Genomic DNA, 23,730 nt, shown 5'->3' with positions numbered 1-23,730 from the left:
CTACTTCCCGTCTATAGGCCGATTCGTCCCCATCCTTGATGAGGCCGATGACGGTGGTGTCATCGGCGAATTTGATGATCCTTACTGATTGCGCCTCTGAGGTACAGTCATTTGTGTACAGGGAGAAGAGTAGGGGTGAGAGGACACAGCCCTGAGGGGCCCCTGTACTAATGGACCGCGCTTGAGAGGTGAGTTCCCCCGCTTTCACCACCTGTGTCCTATCTGTCAGGAAGTCTATTATCCAGGAACAGGTAGCTTCTGGGACCCCTAGGCGAAGTAATTTGGGGTGGAGGATGCTGACAAGACAAGACAAGGTGGCAACCAGGACATACATAAAATAGGGACATAAAGGATAGAAGAAAATAAATGCAGATATGGGGGGTTATGAAATAGCCTGTGAGCTGAAGAGGGTGCACTAGTGTGAGTAGTATAGGTGGGAGTAAGGTAAGATGTAATAAAGAGATGGGTTTTCAGCATACTTGCCTATACCCCCGACAATTAGGTGGTGTTCCCGGCCCCCCAGAAGAGTGGGCAAATCTCCCAGAGCAGCCAGTCGCCCGGCTGCAACGGCCCACTTCCCGAGTGAAGTGGGCGGTACAGATGACTGATGACATGATTCCGTTAATCACGGCATTGTCTAATAGGGATGGGGCCACAATGTGAGAGGAGACTACCACAGATGTGGTGAGGCGAAGGTAGATAACAGACAGGTTTTTCACATGTTGACATTTCAGATGTCAACATTAGGGACATGTTGACATTCTGAGGCGTTGACATGTTGCTTGTTGGCAATTCAACAATGTCAATAATAACTGCTAACATTGTGCAGTATTTTGATTGTACTTCTGTGAATGTCAACTTTATGACCACATCCATTTTTAAAGGGTGAGCTTATATTATCCAGCAGGTCTGTCATGCATTCAGCTGTAGGGCATACTGTATGTGTTTCTGGCACAGAGATGCTTTTATGTGGTTTGCAGAACTAAGGGGGACATATACTAAGCAGTGATAAAAGTGGAGAAGTGAGCCAATGGAGAAGTTGCCCATGGCAACCAATCAGCATTGACGTAACATTTATAATTTGCATACTATAAACATATACAGAGCAGCTGATTGGTTGGCATGGGCAACTTCTCCTCTGGCTCACTTCTCCACTTTTATCACTGCTTAGTACATGTCCTCCTAAATAACAATTATAACCCTCTTCAGTGATTCAGTATTACTGACATCATACATGGCCAATGAGCCCATGTTAGCCTGGTGGGATCTATGAATACAACCTTCCATATATACACACATGCAATATCCAGGCTTTGCCTGCCACAGGTTCTGTTCCCACTCGGTTGATGGTGTGGACCCACCAACCGAGTGAGAATACTGAGCGTTTGTCGGGATTCCGGGTGTCCGTATTTCATCTGCTGTTGGGAAGCCGGCGTCTGTGTCCTGAACGCCCGGGTCCCGACAGCCAGTATATTGACTGCATCCCGACAAACACATGTATCTGTGTATACTATGATCCTGACAGATGACAATACTGTCATTTAAACTCTTACTGTGCATCTCCTTTCCAGTGAGGCCATGTCTTCTTACTCAGCATCTTGTATCGTTCCAAGAAAGACTTGTATACTTGTCTATAAGCATATCCAGCCCGACGCACTCTGACATTCTCCAGCAGCCCCAGATAGCGAACCTGTGTCTCCACAAGGGTGTCATCAAACAGAGATGGCTTCTTTGTGCCATTGGGCTTCAGACATCTGTTTTTGAGAGAAAATTAGCACACATGATTTATTATTTATTAACCTTTATTCATACAACACCAATACTTTATTAGACAGCACTTTACACTGAATGTTGGCTCATTCACATGAGTTCCCAGTGGAGCTAACTGTCAGATTCTCACCATCATAAAATACCATACCATCATGCTTTTGGATTAGTTGATGATTTTACTTTAAATTCAATGTTTAAAATTAAGTCATCATAATGTGTAAAATAAAACACTCTGAAATGTTTAAACTCGACCAAAGTGCTGAGTGCGATTGCATAAAGTGCCGTTTGGGCACCCAATAGGGTAACTTTTCACACATTTCAGCTCACTACCCCCGGGAAGGGGTGTGAGCTGAAATGCTGACGCAGGCAGTCATTGCTCCCGAATGAAGCTACAATTGAATAGCTCCTTTTGGGCGCCATCTAATGGCTTCCGGCTGGGAAACATTTGAATCTGGGCTAGAACGTTCCAAATAATGTTAAATCTCTTTTTTTTTTTTTCTTTTTTTTTTCCAGCAATTTACAGGTTGGTTTTCTAATAACCAATTTAACAAAGGAAAAGTTTTCTGAATGTAAAAAAAAAATAATAATAGTCAAACTGCAGAAATCCAGTATATTTCATGATAAACAGCACCGGTAAATCTATAAAAGTGAGATTTAATAAATCACACTGGAAATATCTAAAACAAAAGCTCTTATAACATGAATGACGCTTCTGTGGAAGCTTTCCCTATTCAGAATAATTACAGCGCTGTCAAAGGAATTAGGGACTAATTCAGACCTGATCGCTCGCTAGCTATTTTTTGCAGCGCTGCAATCAGATAGTCGCCGCCTATAGGGGAGTGTATTTTTGCTTTGCAAGTGTGCGATCGCATGTGCAGCCGAGCGGTACAAAAAAGTTTCTTAGTAGCTCAGAACTTACTCAGCCGCTGCGATCACTTCAGCCTGTCCGGGCCCGGAATTGACGTCAGACACCCACCCTGAAAACGCTTTGACACGCCTGCGTTTTTCCAACCACTCCCAGGGAACGGTCAGTTGACACCCACAAACGCCCTCTTCCTGTCAATCTCCTTGCGATCAGCTGTGCAAATGGATTCTTCGTTAAATCCATCGCTCAGCAACGATCTGCTTTGCACCCGTACGATGCGCCTATGCATTGAGGTACATACGCATGCGCAGTTCAGACCTGATCGCAGTGCAGCGAAAAAACCTAGCGTGCAATTAGGTCTGAATGACCCCCTTAGTCACTTCATTAAAGACTCCTAAATCCCTCTTTATGTAATAAAAAGTCAGTCAATTCTGCTAGGTTGCTCCAGGCACATGGAAACACAAAAACATAAATGAATCAAAATGCAGGGTCATTTAGAATACACATTCCAACAGGGTGTTTTAATTGTCAGACTACTCCATAACAGCTAGTGCTAGCAAACACCATACTGTAGATAGAGATCTGCCAATCCTATCCTGTATAAGACTGAGAAATATCTTCAGTTTAATCTCTTAAAAGAAAAATACAAAAATCACCAAGTGGAACGGCGTACATTAAAGAAATACGCTAGGGAGACTGGGGTGCTGTAATTACCCAGGGGGATATTTACGAAATCTTGGAGAGAGAGAGTGGAGAGAGATACAGCACCAACCAATCAGCTTATGTCTTGTTTCAAACACAGCTTGTAAAATTATAGGTAAAAACTGATTGGTTGGTGCTTTATCTATCTCCATTTTATCTCTCTCCAATGTTTGATACATTCCCCCCCCCCCCCTTTACCAGCTGTTATAAACACAAAAGTGGCAGAAACGCTGGTAGACAAAATTGTCCTGCCTGCACTAGATGGAGAGGGGAATTAACAAAAACAGCTGGAGTCATAGACACTAGGCTTTTACAGTTCTATGAGTTGGGGAGGGCACATAATGTCAAAAATATTTCCATGTGTGGATGTCTTTATATAAAGGGAGTTCAAAAAGTCCCTCTGCAGTGAACGCAGATCTCCTCTGTAGCCATGAAAGACCAGACAGGGACAAAACTAGCAGGGAATCACAAAGCCACCAAACATGAACTTATTTCATGTAAATAAAGTGTTTAAAGTGTATTAAAACTGTTATTTTGTCATATTACTTAGCGCACATTCTCTGCAGGGAGACTTGCTTAGTACACAGTCACTGCGGAGGGATTTTTTGAACTCCCTGTACTTTATTTCCTTGTATAACCAACTATTATATAAAATAAACAAAGGATTGGCAGTTTACTAAAGGTAAGTGTAAAACAGATAAAGAGTAAAATAGAGGGAATACATCACCTGATATAGTTGGGGTTCTTGGCATACAGGTTCTTCATAAGCGTTGACACAGAAGCTCTGAACTGGAAGCCAACTGTAGGTGGACGTTTCAAAGAACTATTCTTGGGATCTCCCTCTGGGAACAGAGATCTCAGCAGTTCATGCTTTGCCCGCCACATGGCCTGGGAGAGGTCTCTGAAGAGAAGGTCATTGTTCTTGTCCAGAAACCCATCAGTGTTGTAGGTGACCTGAGCAGTAATAGTAGAACATTATATTGCATTACCTGTCTTAGTTCAATTAGATCTATTCACTGTGTAGATTTACAAAATTGCTGTCCAACATATACCCTCAGGACTATATTTTACAACACTTCAGTAATTATAAAGCAGACAAACGTTTGCTCGGTCCATAAAAGATACCCTATTACAGTACTTACTGTACTTTTAAGTAACTGCAAGAGTTTTAAATCAACAACAACTAGAATATCAAAAGTTGCCTATACCATCAACTGAATATACCTCATATATATATATATATATATATATATATATATATATATATATATAGGCCATATTGTATCTTGCACAGATGAAGCCATAGTTATCACACATTGATCTAAAACCTATCTCAGATCATTGTCTCTGAAACCATATGTGTAAGTGCATTTCTGAGTGTAGTCAAAGCAAAATAGCACAGCCTACTCTTATTTTGGGGATCAAAATCTGTGTAAAGGGTGATATTGATTCTCACCTGCCCGGCATAGTGCTCAATGCGGAAACACTTATCAGGTAACGTGGTATCCGTGATACGCTTTATATTCTGGCTAAACTTGCTCTTGAAGTGCTGATGGTCCTTGAATTTTTGTCCAAGTTTGGAAAGGAAGGTGGCATCAGATACATTTCCTGGGCACAAACACTCCTCATCCAGCACTGCTAAAATGCCATTTGTATTCTGCCGAATGGAGACATCAAATGGTCACTTAAGGCTAGTAAGACAATATAGGTAACTTACCACAGAATGTATTCTCTGTCCACACTTTATAGTAATATTCAGCAAAACTTCTGTTACTATTATTGACAAAAAAGTATGTTGACGTGACATCATTGTAAAGGAAAGAAGACCTCAACTATTGGCAAGTTACTTTGTATCAATCGATATGCTATAGTTTATATTATGTTAGTAAAAAATGTTACTGACACCAGTTTCAGATAGAAGCCACTAGAAACGTCACTAAGCCCCTTGACACCTAGTGCGGTGGGCACAAAGGGGGCACGGCTTCATGGGATGGGGCATGGCCTCTCAGGGGCAAGGCTAGCCATCCCAGTTTTCATCATGCCGGAGTCCGGGAGGAGCGGCTGCTACACGGTGACAGGAGCTGCACTGTAATGTTACAGTGCAGCACCCGGCTCCTGTCACTGAGTAGGAGCCGGCACATTGGTGTCATCCCTCGGCGGGTGACATTGGGTGTGGGCCCACACCCCCTGTGACGCCAGCCTGGGACCCTATTTTTTTCTGGCATTTGGAACACAGGTTGGGTCCCAGTACCAGCTCACTAGCCCCTTTTACACTGGAGAGGAAGGAATGTCAGGGCAAGTATTTGGACCCGGAAATTTGCTCGGGCAAGCCAGCTTAAGCCAGGCCCTTTTTTGTGTGAAAAGGTCTACCCGGGTCTTTGACGCTGGCCGTGACCAGAGTCGAAATTGCATGGTCAAAGCGCCGGCAATTTTGACCCGGGTGTACCCTTTCATACAGAGAAAGAACTCACGTTGACCCAATTTGCCCCTGCAAATTACTGGGTCCTTTTATTTGTCTGAAAGGGATATGAATATGTACATCTTTTGGAAGAAATTTTGTGGGTTATTCAGACCTGATCGCTCCTCTGCAAATTTGCAGAGGTCTGCGATCGGATAGTTGCCACCCAGACAGAGTGAAAACCTGCCCCATGCAAGTCTGCGTACGACTTGCTAAAATCTCGGCGATCTTCGGTCAGCTGCAAATCCATTCCCAACTCACTCACCATTGAATGATTTTTCCAGGCTGTGCATAGCCCAGTACCTACTACTCCTACAGTACGATAGAATCAGGCTGATCGGGGCCAGAGCTGATGTCACACACCCTCCCTGAAAACGCTTCGGCACACCTGTGTTTTTCCTTACACTCCCATAAAACAGCCAATTACCACCCCTACATGCCAGCTTCCTGTCAATCACCTTGCGTGCGGCTAGCGTACAAAAAAGTTGCTGGATTTTTTTTGCTGTTTGGCCTAGCGCGTGTGCACTATGATCCGTGCGCATGCGCAGTCAATCGATAATTGGCCGGCTTGCGAATACGCACAACCACAATCAGGTCTGAATAACCCCCTTTGTTTGTACACCCATGAACCTGATCATTTACAGTAATTATCATCAGAGAATGATAAAAGTGTATAAAGATGCAATAAGTAATATGCAAACCACTACTTACATTCTCTATGAGGTTACAGATGATCTCATTGTCAAAAAAAGTAATGTTTCTCCATTCAATACCCTAAAATTAAAATCAGAGTTTAGCCACAATATCCAGTACATACAGGTATAATACAGTTTCCTCACATAGTTTGTCACTAACTTTTCCAAGATTATGCTCACAGTGTATTTCTAGTGACACAAGCTTATCATTTATTTACAGGATGTTAAACTATATTTAAACACATCCAAATTTCCAATTGTGATCAATTATATCAGCCAGCTTGTCCTGCATAGATAATCAAGCCCATAGGAAACAGCAGCTTTAATAACCCTAAGCTCCGCCTCAGCTCTACCCTTATTGGCTGGCGTTAAACCCATATTTTTGCCAGACAGCTCCCTCTTTCCATATATAAAACGAACTAGCCCATTTATTATTATAGCATGTCTGTATGCATCTCCACCCTGAGATATGCCAGTGGGAGTGAGAGCAGAATCTCTTCCAAACACGAGTGGTAAGTACCTTACTTTGCCACTATACAGTAGAAATCAAGCTTACATACTTTTAGCGCAGTACATTATTACAGGTAAAATAGTGCAGCCTGGGGAAAGGCATGCAAATGTTGGCTTGAATCTTAATTTTGTACCTTTTGGCCTGATTTAAACCTACTGATATTTTATATGTCATTTTTTATCAATTATTTAGCAAATAATGGGTTGGGTTATATTTACATCTAAATTAATATGTATATAATTATTGATTGAGCAAGCAGCATCTAGTTTTCTGTAGTATGGAGAGCTTGTCTGCCGTGGCAGGTGTCTGTAGCACTGAGGTCACTGCAGCAATCAGTATATTAGTTAGTGAGACATTAATAAATTGTTATCATACTGCTTTATTTTAATAAATGTACTCATTAAATGCCACTTGTTCCTAGTGGGTTGAAAGATAAAATTTGCCCTCACTACTAATTATTTACAAATAGAGTCAGCTTTACAGGTAAGAATATGTATCAAAAAGCAGTATGGTAAACTACTGGGTTGAAAACATTGTCATATCAGGAATGTTCCTTGCTGATTACAGATTAGCCATGTGACACGGTAACCAGCTACAGTAGCACATCTATTGCAGGTGCAGCTGCAAAATCAGGCATTAAGATTAGGACAATTCTGCCCTCCCACAGACTATCATGTGATGTCATGTGCTCTGAAATCCCTTTTTAACTAGTTGAAAATAGGCTCTATGGGCCTAAAATTACACCTACATACTAAATGGGGTAATACTAGGGGATTCTGTACTGGAAAAAGACTTCTGGGGTTCACATAGATAACAAATTAAGCAGCAGTACCCAAAGTAGGAGTGCAGCAAAGAAGGCTAATAAGATATTAGCATGCATAAAACGGGGAATTGATGCAAGGGACGAGAGTATTATACTCCCATTATATAAATCACTAGTGAGGCCACATCTTGAATACTGTGTGCAATTTTGGGCACCACCTTTACAAAAAGGATATCCTGGAGCTAGAAAAGGTTCAGAGGTGAGCGACCAAACTAATCAAGGGCATGGAGATGCTGGAATACGAGGAAAGGCTTGCAAGGCTAGGCATGTTTACACTGGAAAAGAGGAGACTAAGAGGGGACATGATCAACATCTACAAATATATAAGGGGTCAATACACAGTGCTCGGGAGGGACCTGTTTTCTATAAGATCAGCACAGAGGACACGTGGTCACTCACTTAGGTTAGAGGAAAGGAGTTTCCGCACATTGAGGCGAAAAGGTTTTTTCACAGTAAAGACAATACGTGTTTGGAATTCCCTGCCTGATAGAGTAGTAACAGCGGACTCAGTCAACACCTTTAAGAATGGGTTAGATAAATTCCTATTGGATAAAGATATTCAGGGTTATGGTGCGTAGGCACACATTATAGTTAATATAACTAGTCCTAACATAAAAATAACTAGTCCTATAATAAGACTACATAGGAGACCACAAATAGGTTGAACTCGATGGACAGTAGTTACTATGTTATGTTACTATGTTAATTCAGAGTTGATCGCAGCTGCAAATTTGTTAGCAGTTGGGCAAAACCATGGTGGTCATTCCGAGTTTTTCGCTCGTTGGCGATTTTCGCTATGCTGCGATTTGTTGCTAAATGCGCATGCGCATGGTACGCAGCGCGCATGCGCTTAGTTATTTAACACAAAACTTAGCAGTTTTGCGGTTGATCGTGCAGCGCTTTTCAGTCACACTGCTGATCGGTGAGTGATCGACAGGAAAGGGACGTTTCTGGGTGGTAAATGAGCGTTTTCCGGGAGTGTGCCAAAAAACGCAGACGTGTTAGGGAAAAACGCGGGAGTGTCTGGAGAAACGGGGGAGTGGCTGGCCGAACGCAGGGCTTGTTTGTGACGTCAAACTAGGAACTAAACGGACCGAGCTGATCGCAATCTAGGAGTAGGTCTGGAGCTACTCAGAAACTGCAAAGAATTATTCAGTAGCAATTCTGCTACTCTTTCGTTCGCTATTCTGATAAGATATGATACACTCCCAGAGGGCGGCGACCTAGCGTTTGCAATGCTGCTAAAAGCAGCTAGCGAACGAACAACTCGGAATGAGGGCCAATGTGCAGTGCAGGGGGGGCAGATATAACATGTGCAGAGAGAGTTAGATTTGGGTGGGGTGTGTTCAAACTGAAATCTAAATTGCAGTGTAAAAATAAAGCAGCCAGTATTTACCCTGCACAGAAACAAAATAACCCACCCAAATCTGACACTCTCTGCAAATGTTATATCTGCCGCCCCCCCCCCCCCCCCCCTGCAGTGACATGGTTTTGCCCAACTGCTAACAAATTTGCTGCTGCAATCAACTCTGAATTACCCCCTATCTTCCTACAAAACCTGGTACTGTAAGTAATGTTCTGTAAGTTCTTGGAGATGACGGTAACCAAGGTTCTGTATAAATCCACCAAAAGCGGTCAGTTGTTCATATACATTAAAAGGTTCCAAATATGACCTGTCATCAAAATGTGCCTTTATTTACTCGGTATATGGCTTCCAATACGTATCTAACCTACCAATTAATATTAGCCTCTACAGGCTTTGCTTGTATATCCTGCAGTAATGTATTTTAGCATCAGTTGTAGCTGAAAATGTGTATACAGCAGCCCAATACAAGAAAATCTATGAAATGCATTTCTAATTCCATTAAAGAAACGTAAAATATATTTTGTAGATCATTATACAAACGGTAGCACTTTACTGTGTGTCTTGATATATTGTATACCTGCATATAGCTTCATATTTTGTTACAAATTGTATTATATTACCAAAATGGTGTAACCACTTAGAAAATGATACAAAAAAGTAGTTAGTTGAAAGAAGTTGAACTACAGTAGCAAGACTTAGATTCACCTCTCTTTCGTATTCTTCTTGTTCTTCTTTCAATGTCATTTGAATGAAAATCTGCTGTAGTTTTTCATTACAGTAATTAATAATGAATTGTTCAAAGCTGTTATCCTGATGAAAAAAAAGATATAACAGTTATAACAAAATAAGGTTTTCAGGTGTGTGGGGATGTGTCTAGAACCAAAATTTTGAGTATATTTATATACACATACTGTATGCCTCTGAAAAACAGGTACGCTTTTGTCGTAACTCAGGGGTCTACTCATGAAGCAGTGAAAAGTGAGAAGTTTCCCATGGCAACCAATCAGCATTGAAGTAATATTTATAATTTGCATACTATACAATTGCATGGAGCAGATGATTGGTTGCCATGAGCAACTTCTCCACAGGCTCACTTCTCCATTTTTTTAACTGCTTCATGAATAGACCACTTAGGGGTACATTTACTAAGCAGTGATAAGAGCGGAGAAGTGAGCAAGTGGAGAAGTTGGCCCATCAACCAATCAGCACTGAAGTAACATCTATAATTTGCATACTATAAAATGATACAGAGCTGCTGATTGGTTAATGGGGAAATATCTCCACTGGCTCACTTCTCCGCTCTTATCACTGCTTAGTAAATGTACCCCTTAGGCTTTTAACAGCTGATTGAAATATAGCATACAAAAGGTAAACTGATACCCCTTTCAGACAGAAAATAAAATTAGCGGGTGAAGCAGTTCCACCCAGTAATTTCATGAAACACGCGGGTCCTTTTTCTGTGTGAAAGGGTCCACCCATGCTGTGATTCCCAGGACTTCGACCCAGGAATTTACCAGGGTCGGAGACATGGGAATTATGACACGGGTTGACCCTTTCACACAGACAAAACACCCGTGTTGATCTTCAAATTACCGGGTCGAAAATTTTGACCCGTTAATTTGCATGTCTGTGTGAAGGGGGGGGGTTGGGGGGTCAGGCAGGTCCCGGCAAAACGACCCGGCACTGAAATGCCAGGTAATTGCCGGGACTTTCAGATTTTTCTGTCTGAAAGTGGTATTAAGGGAACATATGTACAGCTCTTGTCACCAGCTGTGTCACTCTTCTCATATCACTAGAGATTCAAACACCTTCTGTGGCACGCAAAAGCTGTTGTCGCCCAGTGTTTCAAACCACAGTGACTAGGAATTATGCAAATGCAAATATCTGCCCCACCTGCAGTGCACATGGTTTTACCCAACTGCTAACAAATTTGCTGCTGCGATCAACTCTAAATTACCCCCATAGGCGGCTGCTAACCATCAGCTTCTGATGTCCATCCATAGTAGTGCCTCAGTGATGTCTCATTCCTAGCAAATTGTTAGTCTGCAATATATGTACGTAGCAGGCCCACTTTCTAAAATAATGCTGTTTTTACTAGGCAGAAGAAAATTCAGAGAGGCAGAGGTTGATTGCGTCCAGCAGTATTTAGCACATAGAAAGTGACTGATATATTTACATGGAAAATGTTTTTAAAATCATGGATTAGTACAGCTACTGTACCTCAATGTGTCCACTAATGATATTGTAGTGGATTTGTTAACGTGTAAATAGAACCCAAACATCACTGAAACTCACCTCCAAAATCTCAAATCCATAAATGTCCAGCACACCCATCACTTTCCTCCCCTGGAACTCAGAGACCTGACAAAGGAGAGCACATTAAATAGACTGCTCTATGTAGAACATACTGCACATCAAATACTGTACTTCAAGAGAAGCACCAGGCTATGCATGCATAGGGAAAGCTAACATTAAGGGGGAAATTCAAATGTTTGAAAAGTCGGATGGGTGTCTGTTTTTTCCTGTCTGTTAGATAGGAGAAAACAGACACCCAAATTATTTTTCAAACAATTGCATTCCACCTTAAGAGTCCAGCGGGAGGTTTACATAATAAATCTGTACTGTATATGTATCTATGATGGCAACTCTCTCTCTCTCTCTATATATATATATATATATATATATATATATATATATACACACACACACACAAACAAATTGTTCCACAGCATTTGGCTCACAATTAAATTATTTTTATATGGCACATTTTGTTCCTACAAACAATGATTATGAGCCATATTCTTCACCTATAACATATGGCCTATATGTAGGCTTACCAATCCATCCATTTAAACTGGGACAGTCATGAATTATACAGGTTCTGTGGCTGATTAAAACCAGGTGAAATGCAGGCTCGAAGTCAGCCAGCCACAGAACCTGTGTAATTCATTAGTGTCCCAATTTAAAGGGATAATATGGTAAGCCTACCTATATGAAACTTTTTTTTACAATAAACTACATACAGTATAAGGCAGGGCTGGCCAAACCGGTCCTCGAGATCTACCAACAGTTCATGTTTTCCAGGCCTCCTGGAGATCTGTAGAATTGTCAGTTAGGAATGAATGCAGCACATCTTAATTAGTAATGACTACACCTGTGCACCAGCTAGGTGGTCTGGAAAATGTGTACTGTTGGTAGATCTCGAGGACTGGTTTGGCCAGCCCTGGTATAGGGGCTCAGTTTGGAGAAAGCAAAAAGAGCAAGTAACTTTGGGCCTGATTCAGAGGTGGATGCTGTGGAGCAATTATTTGCCACTGCGCATGCACCAAAGTTGCACTGTGCATTAAGGATAGCACACGCGCACGCGCGCACACACACACACACTTTATTTGCAACAGGTAGTCAGCATTGGGGGGGGGGGGGGTAACGGGAGTTGCTAGAAAAACGCAGGCACGTCAGGACTGTTTCTGGACATTCCTTAGTCCAGGGGTGGGGTACCTTTTTTCTACCGAGGGCCATTTGGATATTTATAAAATCCTTCGGGGGCCATACAAGTCTGCCCCCGCGCGTGCCAAAAAATGGGTGTGGCCAGTTAAAATGGGACGTGATACACATATGCCCCCAATAGTGCAGTGCCAGATCCACAATTGCCCCCACAGTGCCAGGTTTACAAATGCCCCTCACAGTGCCAGGTATACAGATGCCCCTCACAGTGCCAGGTATACAGATGCCCCTCACAGTGCCAGGTATACAGATGCCCCCACAGTGCCAGGCATACAAATGCCCCTCACAGTGCCAAGCATACAAATGCCCCCACAGTGCCAGGTATACAGATGCCCCTCACAGTGCCAGGTATACAGATGCCCCCACAGTGCCAGGTATACAAATGCCCCCACAGTGCCAGGTATACAAATGCCCCCACAGTGCCAGGTATACAAATGCCCCCACAGTGCCAGGTATACAAATGCCCCTCACAGTGCCAGGTATACAGATGCCCCCACACTGCCAGGTATACAAATGCCCCTCACAGTGCCAGGTATACAGATGTCCCCACAGTGCCAGGTATACAGATGTCCCCACAGTGCCAGGTATACAAATGCCCCTCACAGTGCCAGGTATACAGATGCCCCCACAGTGCCAGGTATACAGATGTCCCCACAGTGCCAGGTATACAGATGCCCCCACAGTGCCAGGTATACAGATGCCCCCACAGTGCCAGGTGCACAAATGCCCCTCAGTGCCAGGTATACAAATGCCCCTCAGTGCCAGGTATACAAATGCCCCTCAGTGCCAGGTATACAAATGCCCCTCAGTGCCAGGTATACAAATGCCCCTCAGTGCCAGGTATACAGATGTCCCCACAGTGCCAGGTATACAAATGCCCCTCACAGTGCCAGGTATACAGATGCCCCCACAGTGCCAGGTATACAAATGCCCCTCACAGTGCCAGGTATACAAATGCCCCTCACAGTGCCAGGTATACAGATGTCCCCACAGTGCCAGGTATACAGATGCCCCCACAGTGCCAGGTATACAAATGCCCCTCACAGTGCCAGGTATACAGATGTCCCCACAGTGCCAGGTATACAAATGCCCCTCACAGTGCAAGGTATACAAATGCCCCTCACAGTGCCAGGTATACAGATGCCCCCACAGTGCCAGGTATACAGATGCCCCCACAGTGCCAGGTATACAAATGACCCTCACAGTGCCAGGTATACAGATGTCCCCACAGTGCCAGGTATACAGATGCCCCCACAGTGCCAGGTATACAAATGCCCCTCACAGTGCCAGGTATACAGATGCCCCCACAGTGCCAGGTATACAGATGCCCCCACAGTGCCAGGTATACAGATGCCCCCACAGTGCCAGGTGCACAAATGCCCCTCAGTGCCAGGTATACAAATGCCCCTCAGTGCCAGGTATACAAATGCCCCTCAGTGCCAGGTATACAAATGCCCCTCAGTGCCAGGTATACAAATGCCCCTCAGTGCCAGGTATACAAATGCCCCTCAGTGCCAGGTATACAGATGTCCCCACAGTGCCAGGTATACAAATGCCCCTCACAGTGCCAGGTATACAGATGCCCCCACAGTGCCAGGTATACAAATGCCCCTCACAGTGCCAGGTATACAAATGCCCCTCACAGTGCCAGGTATACAGATGTCCCCACAGTGCCAGGTATACAGATGTCCCCACAGTGCCAGGTATACAGATGCCCCCACAGTGCCAGGTATACAAATGCCCCTCACAGTGCCAGGTATACAGATGTCCCCACAGTGCCAGGTATACAAATGCCCCTCACAGTGCAAGGTATACAAATGCCCCTCACAGTGCCAGGTATACAGATGCCCCCACAGTGCCAGGTATACAGATGCCCCCACAGTGCCAGGTATACAAATGACCCTCACAGTGCCAGGTATACAGATGTCCCCACAGTGCCAGGTATACAGATGCCCCCACAGTGCCAGGTATACAAATGCCCCTCACAGTGCCAGGTATACAGATGCCCCCACAGTGCCAGGTATACAGATGCCCCCACAGTGCCAGGTATACAGATGCCCCCACAGTGCCAGGCATACAGATGACCCCCACAGTGCCAGGTATACAGATGACCCCCCGTCTCCCCCCCCCCGTCCCGCTTACCGCTCCTATTGGCGGGTACACGGAGGAGAGCGCGGCTGTTGGGCGGCGGCGTGTAAGACTTAAAACCAGCCGCCGGTTCGAGAGCCAATCAGAGCTCGCGGACCGGCAGCCGCGGCTCTCCTGATTGGCTGATAGGTTCCCCACCCCTGCCTTAGTCAGTCACTGCTAATTTGCTGGAGAGGCCTTAGGGGGTCATTCAGACCCGATTGCTGCTGTGCATTTTGGGGTACAGAGAGGTGCTCTGACACACAGGTAACTGTCATGTACGCGTACAGAGAGGTGCTCTGAGACTCAGGGGCCAGTATACACAGCACACACTGCACCCATTATAAATATGCCAGTGCCAGGGGCCCATCCACCTCACACTCTGCAGCCATTACAGATATGCCCATGCATTAACTGACATACATGTTGCTTATATTCACTGATACATACATACATACATACATACATACATACATACATGTCCACCTATGTTTCTAATGATACAGAAATTGCATTTTAGAACTAACCTTTATACTTTCATTAATCCTCTGCACCAGCCAGCTGAAAAGACGGTCATACATATTTTTTGCCAGGGCATCACGAGCATACGTCCCCTGAAACAACAATAAATAACTGTAAGAACCAACAGTGGAGAAAAGCAAAGACTTATTTAAAATAAGGAAATGCAAAAGCTACGTGCTAGCATGTCATGGCATAATTCAGCAACCTTGGGCCTAGGGTAACAGAAGTATGATAAACTGTTCTACCGTAATTGCCCAGGTACTCAGAACTTCTGGGTGAACTATATATACTCGGGGCTTTTGTTACCATTGTTACCATTAGGTTGACCTAAGCATTTGGGTAGTTGGAAAAATGGTTAAGAGACACCTAAGACTATAATTACATTATTATCCATTATTTATATGGCACCACATGGTTCAATGGCGCCATACCAGGTACGTAAGCATAAACAGTGCAGACAAAACAAGAGGAAAAAGATGTACAGTACAAAACCTTGCAGAACATGTAATAAAAGCTGTATAAACACTGTTTCATGTGCAGTCACAGTACTCACATACTGTAGGAAGCGCTGTCTATCGAGCATAATGGTTTGTGGCTAATCTTGGCAGGGGAGTAGCACAAGAGAGAAGAGGGCCCTGCTTGTGAGAGGGGAGGGGCAGACAGACAGAGGTGACACAGAGGGAGGAGCATGGAGGGGTGAGATAGGATGACAGCAAGAAGGTTTTAGTAAAGAAATGCATTTTGAGAGCTTGTTTGAAGCTTTGGGGAGTTTGGAGAGAAATAAGGTGGACAGAGATAAAGTACCAACCAATCCGCTCCTGTCATTTTTCAAACACAGGGGAGACTTAAGAAGAGGTGGCAACATTGAACCATGTGTGTACGAAAGCAGATAACAGAGAAAATAGCTTATCTATTATTTATCTGTAAACACCTAATGACGGAAAATCATTCAGATGTCACTTTTGTCGATTTTTTTTTTTTGCATACGGCTGTGGACTAATTTGTTGGTACCATTATAACGAACTGAAACAATGCTTTCACTCCTCCTGAAAAGTGAAGAAATTAAAAAGCTATTGTCTTACGTATTCCTGCATTCATTTGGTATGCCACAGAATAAAAAAATAAAACTCAGTCATTTATTCTATGTTAAATGTAGAAAAGTAGTCACTCTGCTGTTTGGTATCATTGTGTGAACACCACCGAGCATCGACCAGAGAAAGCAAAGGAGAGAGATGTCTGAGGAGATCAGAAAGAAAATTCTAGTCAAGCATGTTAAAGGTAAAGGCTATAAGACCATCCCCAACCAGCTTGATGTTCTTATTTATTTATTAACAGTTTCTTATATATCGCAGCAAATTCCGTTGCACTTTACAACTGAACACAATTAGAAGACAAAACTGGGTAAAAACAAACAGTCATAGAGGTAGGAGGACCCTGCTCGTAAGCTTACAATCTATGGGGAAATAGGCATAGATACACAAGGATAGGTGCTATCTATTGCAACCAGTAGCTGTCCACCAGATTGCAAAGGTTCTTGGTGGGCTGCATGATATCACATCACAGCAGTGATGAACCAGGTTCAGGGGAAAGGAGAGTGAAGAAAGAAAATGTGGGGGATGTGTGGACTATACTGTGAGGATATAATTGGATAGGAGAGCTATGAAGGTAATGTGAGTGGTTCTGGAATTTGATAAGCTTGTCTGAATAGGTGAGTTTTCAGGGAACGCTTGAAGGTTTGAAGACTAGAGGAGAGTCTTATTGTACGTGGTAGGGCATTCCACAGAGTGGGTACAGCCCAAAGAAAGTCCTGTAATCATGCATGGGAGCAAGTAATGAGTGTGGATGAGAGATGCAGGTCTTGTGAAGAGCGAAGGGGCCGGGTTGGGAGATATTTTGAGATAAGCGAAGAGATGTATGTTGGTGTAGTATGGTTAATAGCCTTGTGTATAAGTAACAGTATTTTATATTGAATACGTTAAAATACCAGTAGCCAATGTAGGGACTGACATAGTGGGTCTGCAGACGATGAGCGTCTAGCGATGAATATCAGCCTCGCAGCTGCATTCAGAATGGATTGTAATGGTGAGAGTCTCTTCTTAGTAAGACCAGTAAGAAGACTATTGCAATAATCAATGCGGGAGATAATGAGAGCATGGATTAGAGTTTTAGAAGTGTCTTGTGTAAGGTATGATCGTATTTTGGATATGTTTCTTAGATGCATGTAACTTGATTTTGAGACAGATTGAATGTGGGGAGCATAGGACAGTTCTGAGTCAAGTATGACACCTAGGCAGCGAGCTTGTGGTGTAGGGTTGATTGTAGAGTTCTCAACAGTGACAGAAATATCAGGTTGGTAACTGCTATTGGCCGATGGAAATATAATTAACTCTATTAAGTTTGAGGTGGCGAGATGACATCCAAGATGACATCCAAGATGAAACGGCAAAGAGGCATTCAGTGACATATATATACAGACAAATCTGAGGAGGATAGGTAGAGTTTGAGTATCATCTGTATACAGATGATACTGAAATCCAAATGAGCTGATTCGTTTCCCAAGAGATGAGGTATAGATTGAGAAAAGCAGAGGACCTAAGACTGAGCCCTGCAGTACTCCAACTGAAAGATGTAGCGAAGAGGAGGTGGATTCCGAGAAACGGACACTGAAAGAGCGATTATATAGGCAGGATAGGAACCAAGAGAGGGCCATGTCCTGAAGACCTAGGGATTGCAGTGTTTGGGTGAGAAGAGAGTGGTTAACAGTGTCAAAAGCAGCAGATAGATCTAGAAGAATAACTAGTGAGTAATTGCCTTTAGACTTCGTACTGACCAAATCATTAACCACTTTCGTAAGTGCTGTCTCTGTGGAGTATTGGGAACGGAAGGCTGACTGAAGTGGGTCCAATAAGTTGTTTGAGTTAAGAAAGTGTGTGAGTCGAGTGTAGGCAAGTCTCTCAAGTAGCTTAGGCATGGGAGCTAAGAGATGGGGCGGTAGTTTGAGAGAGAGTTAGGGTCAGAATTTTTATTTATTTTTTTCAAAATGGGAGTAATCACTGCATGCTTGAACAGTGAGCGAAAAATCCCAATAGAGAGAGACAGATTACAGATGTTAGTTAAGGTAGGGATGAGTAAAATTTGAAGTACAAGTATTATAATTGCATGGAAATCATGATATAGCAAAAGTTGTTAAGCATAGATTGTTTGCATAGTGATCACAAAGTGAAGGTTGCAGAGTAATATATACATACATTATGATAACATTTGCAAACATTATCATTATAAAAAGTCCATGGGACTGTAGCCAACCTACTGATGGTGTCGCAGTGATCCGATGCCTACGTCCTAGGATGCAGGTCGGATCACTACTGCAGCAAGAGGTATCTACTGCAATAGATGCCTCCTGCTGTATTTACATGCAGAATTATTGCTGCTGCTTCCAAGGAATTGATAGCATCTCCATCCACATCTGAGTTAGTCCCACTGACAAAATGCTTCTGGGAGAATGTTCTTTGGACTAAAGAGTCAAAATTGGAGCTTTTTGGGAAGTCACATCAGCTTTATGTTCATAGATGAAAAAATTAAGCTTTCAAATAAAAAAACACCATAATCACTGTGAAACAAGCAGGAGGCTTGGTTATGTGTTGTGCTTGCTTTGCTGCATGAAACACCTTGAATCTACCTAGGGGCACCCTATGCCAGATGCAGTGTACTGCTGAACATATTTAACCAAGGACAAAGTGTCCATAAATGTAATCACTTTTTAAAATAATTTTTCTCAGCAGCAGATCACTGAGGTTTTCTGACCATTTTTTAACATGCTTAATAAACGTTATATTTTAAAAGATTTTGCCCCCACAAAGAGTTTTTTATTTGCTTTAGTCCTGCACCCTCACAGAAACCCTCTGGTTTTGTACAATAACAAATGTCCGTCAAGGCAATATAGTCTAAATATGTGCAGCTGCATCGTCACTGATACACTACAGCCACATCACCACTCCGGTGGCATAGGTAAATACAACGTAGATCTGGAAGGTGATCTTGTGTTTGATATAAGAACAATGGAACATTTGCAGGCCATTCCCCACCAGTATAGAGTTCAGGCAAACTGGAATACGAGAGCTGCTGCTTTTTGAGATCATACTAGTCTTTATGTTCATATGGTGTATATTAAGCCATTGGAACATCTTGGCACTATTTACATACATTAATATTTAATCATCATAAATACTTCCCTATAAACATTTGATGCGGACAGGTAAAATATTACACAATCTGGGGGGGGGGGGGGAATTCAGTTCAGCAGAATAGATGCAAAGTGCTATCCTGGAACAGTCCTTTGCATCCACTGACACCATATAGCGGTGCGCAGGAAAACTTGTGATGTCAGGGGCTTTGTACCTGCTCAACATCGTGGCAATGCTCAACAGCACCTCACCAGTAATTCTCCCCTGAAGCTGATTGTGCTTACCCTTGACATTATCATGAATATTTTTACACATCTTATTAAAGGGGAGACCAGTTACAATGATGTATGATAAAGTAGTCGAGGTTAACAGAATATATGTCTTTTTCTGTCTGCAAATCATTGGCATGTCATTAAGAGAAATGTTTATATATGTAGAATCACGGTAACAAATTAGGTTCCACAAAGAAAGAGAAAATGCAATGGCGATGCAGTTTTCTCTTCCTTTGTGGAACTACAAGTCTCAGCATGATAGCACCTCTTAGTATATTTGTAATTAGGGTGTGCAGTCCAAGGACCCCCTCCCCATATACTGTAACAAATTAGGCTGTCTGCAGCAAAAACAGCAGGGTCCCCACATTATCTATTATTGAAACCTAATTATTAATTACAGTATAACAATATAGTTACACAGTATAACAATATGAAACTCATGCTATTTAAACTGTCTTGATTCATATAATTTGTTTACTGAAATTATTTATTCCTTTCTAGTTTCCATGTACTGTAAAACAAACGCCATTCTCATACTCAGTCTGGTTCTATACCTGGGATACATTCAGTGTAGTCACCACTTTTTCTTGTCTGGCTTCTACAGTGCGGACACTGAAAGCACTTTCTAATGTAGAAGCATCCAGGCCAATAATTGTGCTGATCTCCTTGATATCTGGTAGGTGCAACAAAGGACAAAAATAATTATAGTGCTGTATTTTCACCTGATATAGAAATGGCTGATTACCAAGGCCATTTTTAGAGTTGGAAGGGCACTAGATATTATAAATACACTGAATGTTTATGGGCATAGATTACGTACCAACATTTAATAAAACAAAAAGGTAAATCATTTCTATCTGCATCTGAGTCAGCCTATATGCTAAACATAGCCTTGCCCGTTCCAGCTAGGGAGCTGCGTTGACTTTAAACTAACAAAAAGATGGAGCAGCCATGAGTGAGTAGGAAAACGCCACATCTATATAATAATTTTCCAAGGTCTGTCAATTTTCCTACATGCATGCGTAGTGGGAGCCGGGGTGTCCAACATCTCCAAGTGCTACGACTGCTGAGGATGGGACTAGTATGGGATATACCAGCTTTGTTCTGCATCTCCCCGGGAAAACTCTGGAGAGGAAATGCAGCTGACAGATTTTGGGAGTAGGGCTAAGCTCTCCATGACATTCGGACCCGCCCAGAACATGGCAAAATGCTGCAATTATAAACAACAAGACACAGCTCTAAGAAAGAGCCAAAAATAAACTCTATAGGTGGTACAGCACTCAAACACAATTGGAAAATGAAAGCAGAAAGGGGGATATAGATAAAACTTAACTTTTATTCAGAATTTCTCAAAAAACGAGGCCTGTATCGGCCTACACAAACATGAAATTGACATTAGGTAAAATAATAAGACAATACAAAACATCCAGATAAAATACACATAATTAAAAAGCATTCAGGTATTAATGTTGGTATAATATATGTTAATTATAGGTACCCACGGAAAATATTTTTGGCAGTAAATAGGCAGGACTACCAAAACACGGTGGGTACCTATAATTTACATATATTATACCAACATTAATACCTGAATGCTTTTTAATTATGTGTATTTTTTTATCTGGATGTTTTGTATTGTCTTTATATTTCGCCTAATGTCAATTTCATGTTTGTGTAGGCCGATTCAGGCCTCGTTTTTTGAGAAATTCTGAATAGAAGTTAAGTTTTATCTATTTCCCCCTTTCTGCTTTCATTTTCCAATTGTGATTGAGTGCTCTACCACCTATAGAGTTTCTTTTTGGCTCTTTCTTAGAGCTGTGTCTTGTTGTTTATAATAAATTGACTCTGTGGGAGCACCACCACTCCAGAATACGATAATTTCAGTTTTATCTTTAGAGTGGTCTTACATATTAACTGTGATATTTTTTTAATTACTGTTTCTTTATACACCAGTGCAGTGGGATAAACCCTTTTTGTTCTGTTTGTGAAAATGCTGCAATTCTCATGTCTGTGAGAAGGTGCCAGGGCTAAATGATGTGACTCGCAACAATTAGCCTGCCCCTCCACATGGACCCATAATTCCCCATATTATCTCTTCATCCTGCCCGCTTCACTAAGTAGCAGGTGGAGTGTGGGGGACTACCCGAAAAAACATGAGTTTCCCGCCACTTCTGAGAGGGTAGGCAAGTATAGTATGGAAGCAGAGGGCATGACTAAGGAGGAGGGGGTGGGGTGGGGGGTGGTATGGGATGGAGCAAGGGGTGGTGTGAGACAGAGCAGCAGTCAGAGAGGAGGGCGGGGCAGAGTGGAGGGGCAAATGGAGGTGACCCGGCTTATACTTTAATGTGGCAGAAAATTCACATTTCTGACTACACATTCTCTGTAAACAGTTCCACTCCATGTTGGTGCTATATGACTAGATGCTTATGAATAGATACTGTAGAATGGGCACAGTTATATATATATTGACAAACAATGTAAAATAACATGATTTAAAATGACACATTAAAGAGCGTGGAAACATACAGTATAAAGCAGCAGTTTAATGATATGCTATGTGAGGATTGTCAGCACTCACCCTTTGCATCTGTGATGTAGCAAGAGGCCATACCATTGGCCTGAAACTGTCCCTTTATCTCAATGTTCCCCAATTTAAGGACAACGGCAACAATTTCCAGAATAGAGGTCACCTCAGCATCTGAAAAGCCAATAATTTTCATGGCATCCTGTAAATAATATAACAATACATCTATTATGTAATAAGTATTATAAGTATTTGATACAAACTTTTTAAGTGGGTTTTTTTTGTGGTTTTTATGATTTTCTCAGATTAAAAAAAAAACAATGTACAGATTAGTGTGTGACAATTCTACTGGCATAAAAAGGATTGCATTGCTAAATCACATTGGTGAGTGCTGGCTGTTTTCCCCTGCACGTTTTCTTTCTTTCTTTTTTTCTTTTATTATTGAACACGGGACACAGACCCAGCAAAGAGACTACTGGAAGTTGTGCATTTCCCTTAAATCATTAGTGACAAAGATCCCAGGTGCTTCAATAAATAAATAACAAAATAAATGGGTACCGTATTAAGTCCTGGCACTCATGCATCAAATGTTCAATACCTTGTGGTTCAGATCAAACAAAACAAACCATCCAGTGAAAGGATGCGCTTGGCAAATAAATACAATATGACATAAATAAACGTTATCTCATTATAAATCATTAATGTTTTGTTCTTCTGACCGGAATCATTGTAAAGCTGCTGCCAATGATATACCAGAAGCAGCTTACTATACAAAGCTACAGACACCACAAAGCACTGAGGCTCACAATAATACAATACCTTAATACAATTGGAATGAATTTAGTAGCAATAAAAACTTCTTGTTTCTGAATCCATAAACTGTTACATGATATTATTATAGGACAGACCCATATGCTATCTTACCATACAGTACATCACATCTTTCCTGGCTATTGCCATTGCACTTTATTCTGCCATTGTGACCTGAAGATGGTCCTTATGGGACCAAAACGTCGACCTTCCTGAAAGTCTCTCGTGAGTTATTAAATCCAGTTTTTGGCTACATAATGGTGGCTGCCTGAATGTTTCCTTACTTATGGATTATTGGACTTTTAGTCTCTATTGGAGCACTCCATTGCTGCTTTATCTATTGTGAGTGTGGACACATTGGATTAACTAGATAGATAGATAGATAGATAGATAGATAGATAGATAGATAGATAGATAGATAGATAGATAGATTTATAGATAGATTATATATATATATATATATATATACATATAGTCACATTCACTTCTCCCAGCATTGTTGAATGCTGATGAAAACCAATGTTGGTTGAAACAGCTGTTGGGATTCAGCTGTGAGATTGTTGTATTTTTCATGGATTTGAGAAATAAACTCTCAAC

The 23,730-nt window shown here is 42.2% G+C and overlaps 1 protein-coding gene across 3 annotated transcripts in view; it reads right to left on the bottom strand.

Annotated features, from left to right (window-relative positions):
- The window catches only part of MYO1A (myosin IA), a 142,340-nt gene that overhangs the window by 35,244 nt on the left and 83,366 nt on the right, over positions 1-23,730 (bottom strand). For all 3 annotated transcript variants that reach the window (XM_063952441.1, XM_063952442.1, XM_063952443.1), the window contains 9 exons: positions 22,378-22,525; positions 20,354-20,472; positions 15,349-15,435; positions 11,486-11,551; positions 9,896-10,000; positions 6,507-6,569; positions 4,794-4,994; positions 4,065-4,291; positions 1,554-1,754 (listed from right to left, as the gene is read on the bottom strand). In XM_063952441.1, the coding sequence (XP_063808511.1) occupies positions 1,554-1,754; positions 4,065-4,291; positions 4,794-4,994; positions 6,507-6,569; positions 9,896-10,000; positions 11,486-11,551; positions 15,349-15,435; positions 20,354-20,472; positions 22,378-22,525 (1,217 nt within the window). The remainder of the gene's footprint in view (positions 1-1,553; positions 1,755-4,064; positions 4,292-4,793; positions 4,995-6,506; positions 6,570-9,895; positions 10,001-11,485; positions 11,552-15,348; positions 15,436-20,353; positions 20,473-22,377; positions 22,526-23,730) is intronic.

This window comes from Pseudophryne corroboree, chromosome 2 (assembly GCF_028390025.1).
Source record: "Pseudophryne corroboree isolate aPseCor3 chromosome 2, aPseCor3.hap2, whole genome shotgun sequence".
Lineage (NCBI taxonomy): Eukaryota > Metazoa > Chordata > Amphibia > Anura > Myobatrachidae > Pseudophryne > Pseudophryne corroboree.
This window is presented reverse-complemented; position numbering and strand designations above follow the sequence as displayed.